This window comes from Achroia grisella, unplaced genomic scaffold (genome assembly GCF_030625045.1).
Source record: "Achroia grisella isolate CSIRO2021 unplaced genomic scaffold, CSIRO_AGI_Agris_v1 utg3972, whole genome shotgun sequence".
Lineage (NCBI taxonomy): Eukaryota > Metazoa > Arthropoda > Insecta > Lepidoptera > Pyralidae > Achroia > Achroia grisella.
The window spans coordinates 211,102-214,767 of NW_026712838.1; the positions used below are offsets into that span (position 1 = coordinate 211,102).

Below are 3,666 nucleotides of genomic sequence, written 5' to 3' on the forward strand. Positions count from 1 at the left end.
AATTTAGATGATATTTTTTGATTTAATTTGTATAAATACATACATACATACAATAACTTTTTTTAGGACTTTTAGCGTTTTCTCTCTTATTCATAGTTATTGTGAATAATTATTTCAATAATGATCTCGGCTATTTATTACTTATCAATAGTTAGAAAGTTTTGTTTTTTGATTAATCTTGAAATTTTAGTAGTAGGTCCAAATGCATAGTTGTGGCTGACAATTGTAATTATTGCTAGACATACTGTTCTGTGGTCATTTATGTTGTAAGAGGTGAATGAGGTATATAAAAAGTAATAAAGAGATAATTTAATTTATATAATGATTTATTTTCTGTAAAATAGGAGGTAACAGAAAGGAACGCGATGGGCATATGGCTAAATTAGCCTTATGAATAGTCACTATTTTCATATATTTTATACAATAAAAATAGCATATTACGACATACTATTGTTTTTTTTTTCAAGAAATATATTAATATTTATAATTAAGGCACTTTGTACATGGCTTAGGATACAAATATAGGTTTTAATATGTGTATGACACCAGGCAAATGCCACATGACTAGCGATGCCGCATATAGCGCGACTAAATATCTACAACTATAACTTACGATACCTAACTTATAATTAGATTTCAATGTACAATGTTCTCTTATAAAATTAATAAATTCTCATTTTATTGTGCACACGGAATGAGACTAACATTAATTTTCCACAAAAATAATTTAAATAATTATCAGAGTACTGTCATAGCGGTTATCGCTAATGAAATTTATAACTATACGAGATCGAGAATCTTACGAGGCTCAGTCTTCTCAATATACATGTACCGTGGCTGCTGAAGGCAACGATTGATGCGTGTGCGCCGACGGTAAAGCTTCAGGGCGGTATTCATACGGAGTACTTCCAGGAGACCCACATCCACTTTCCAAGTGTTTGCTCAGGAGCGACATTCGTGAGAATGTTTTCCCACAGCCCGAACATGAGTATTTTTTCACGTCTGAATGAGTTTGTAGATGTGCTCGTAAGTTTGATCTATCCGCAAAAGCACGTCGACAATGATGACAAGAGAATGGTTTTTCTCCAGTGTGCGTCCTAATATGTCCCTGTAGAAGCCAGGGTCTCGAGAAAGCTTTTCCGCACAGATGACATTTGCACGGTAAAGTGTGCGTGCGAATATGCATTTTAAGGGCTCCTAATGATGTATATACTTTTGCACAGTATTTGCAGCTGAATGATTTTCTGGCGAGGCTACCTTCAGCCGCAGCACAATGATACTGTTGATGTTTTGAAAGTCCAGAATAAGTGGAATAGGATTTTGCACAATCAGGACACTGATAACGTGGACGTCTTGAATTGGAAACTGAGACACCCGAATCGGATGAAACCGAACCCGGTGATCGCAAATCTTCAGGGCATGGTGGTGGCGAACAAGAAGAGGGTGGCGAGGCGGGTGAATAGCGTGCATATAGTTGTGGATGCGTAGGAGGCGTCAGCGCTGGCGCGGCTGGGTATAACTCCTCCAGAGGATAGGGCGCGTACAGTGTTGGTAAATAGGCGTACTGCGGCGTAGGACGGGCGAGTGTGGTCGGTGTTGGCTCAAAACGAGCCTGGCAAGCTTCTAAATATTCCAGTGGCTGTTGCGACCATTCGCGAGGTTCTACTTTAACCGCAGTAGCAGCTACAGGTGATGACGCTTTACTTGGGTAGTTTCCAGTCTTTGAGAGATCTTCCGGTTTTGTGCTAAGATTCTGAGGTTCATCATTTTCGGTATCACCTATAGACAAAGAGAAATTCATATTAATATACGTTACAGAAATCATCTTTGGTAAAATAAATCAATGATTCACTTATGAGCAATGGATTTTAAATTAAAACATTTTGTATTGTAAATAAAATTATTAATTTTACACTTTATTTCTGTAAAATAATATATTATGTTAATTTCATAGTATTAATATTCTCATCAATTTCTCTTTAGAGACAATGTGTTGGATTTGAAAACTTAACTTTTAAATTGGTACATGGTGTAAGATTACATTCTACATCGAGATAAATATATTTTTGGAGTACTTACAATGATAATCATAGTAAAGTCTCGTAGCCATGTGGGCGGGGTGAGGCGGCGTTGTGGGCGGTGTCGACGGGCGCTCCTCCCGCACCAGCACCGGCCGCTTCTTCAGCGGACAATGCGCATACTTCTTCGTCATCAATGCACGAGTGGCCTGCGAATCCTCCACAAGCATCTTGCACTGACTTCACAAACACTTAACAAAAGAGTTCGTTTGAGAACGTTCGTATAATGTCACAAGTTCACAGTTTAGTATAACAGTCCAAACATCACAATTCTGCGCCGGAGTTAGCGGTGTCGTATCGTAGACGCAACAGGCATTAACGTACACTCGTCTACGTCCGGAGTCGGAGTGGTGCGGTGAGGGAAGGCTGCGGTCTTATATGGGCTCCCCGTCAGCGGCGGGCCAGGTGGCGGCGGGTAGGCCTCGCACGTGCGCGGTGCCCAATCGGCGGAGGGCGCGGGGCTCCGGCCAATGGCGGCGCTGCGGCGGCGCGGGGCGGCGGCGGCACCTGCGCCTCCGCACCCGGCAGCACCGCAGCTTCACAGTGCGATATGCCCAGCTTCAGTACTGCACCGGCTGGAAACGTCTCAGCAAAACGATTTTTTGCGCAAGTCTCGGGGTTAAGCACCTTTGAACCGAGACATTGCGCCTTTTTGAAACGGTCCCATATCATTGTTCAGTCGCATTTATTGTATTTTAAAACTTTGTCGGAATCGGCAGCTGCAGAGATTTATATTAAGCTGTCTCGCCTTCCATATGAAAATTACTACAATTTATATTCTCAATAAATGTAGCCATTTTATTTAGTAGTATCATGGTATCTATAGTTCTAGTAATTATTAGGTACATTTTGATTACCTACGTAATTTTTTACTGTAAATTTTTCGTAATTTACTAGATACGTAGGTATCTACTATGATTCAGTAAATAGGTATAACTATTTCATTACAGGGGCATATAAGGATTAAGTATGTAATTATATGCCTACTTTGTAGGTATGTATATACGCCAAGACTGTGTTGTGACCCACATATCAAGAAAGGTATGTTATATGATACTTGTGATGACACATGTATTTAAGATAATGTTCAAGGAATGATGATACTAATATACTATAGGTACTACCTACATCCAGTGACCTTGTCCTCCTTCTTTAACATTTATTATGTTTTCCATTAATGCGATCATAATATAAAAATATAGATAATAATATGTATTGAAGAATCATAATTAGATTAGGTATGAAAGTACCAGTCTGTCTTTGTTTTTCTTTAAAGCAGCAAAGGGAGGTTTAAAAGTTAGATACTATTTAATTATAATTTAATGACTTAATTAATAAATATTTAAATAGTACCTAATTATTATTATTATAGTTACTTATAATCAAGAATTAAATTTATAACAAAGCTGATTATTTTGCGTGCATGCGATTTATAGTTCAAATTATAAATAAATGCAATATTAGTATATGTTGCTGAGTCTAGTGAAGTAGTTAGTACCTACATGTTACTAAACAACCTGCTTGTTGTAGTTGAATAATTAAGTATTTCTTCATACGCACATTGCCATCTTTCATCAATTTCTTGATT

At 38.2% G+C, this 3,666-nt stretch overlaps 1 protein-coding gene across 1 annotated transcript; it reads right to left on the minus strand.

The window, feature by feature from the left end:
* Positions 1-348: 348 nt before the first annotated feature.
* Positions 349-2,414, minus strand: LOC131844143 (zinc finger protein SNAI2-like). Its single transcript, XM_059192944.1, has 2 exons — positions 2,080-2,414; positions 349-1,779 (listed from the first exon to the last, which is right to left on the minus strand). The coding sequence occupies exons 1-2, from the start codon at positions 2,246-2,248 to the stop codon at positions 818-820; spliced, it is 1,131 nt and encodes a 376-aa protein (XP_059048927.1). The 5' UTR covers positions 2,249-2,414; the 3' UTR covers positions 349-817.
* Positions 2,415-3,666: the final 1,252 nt, after the last annotated feature.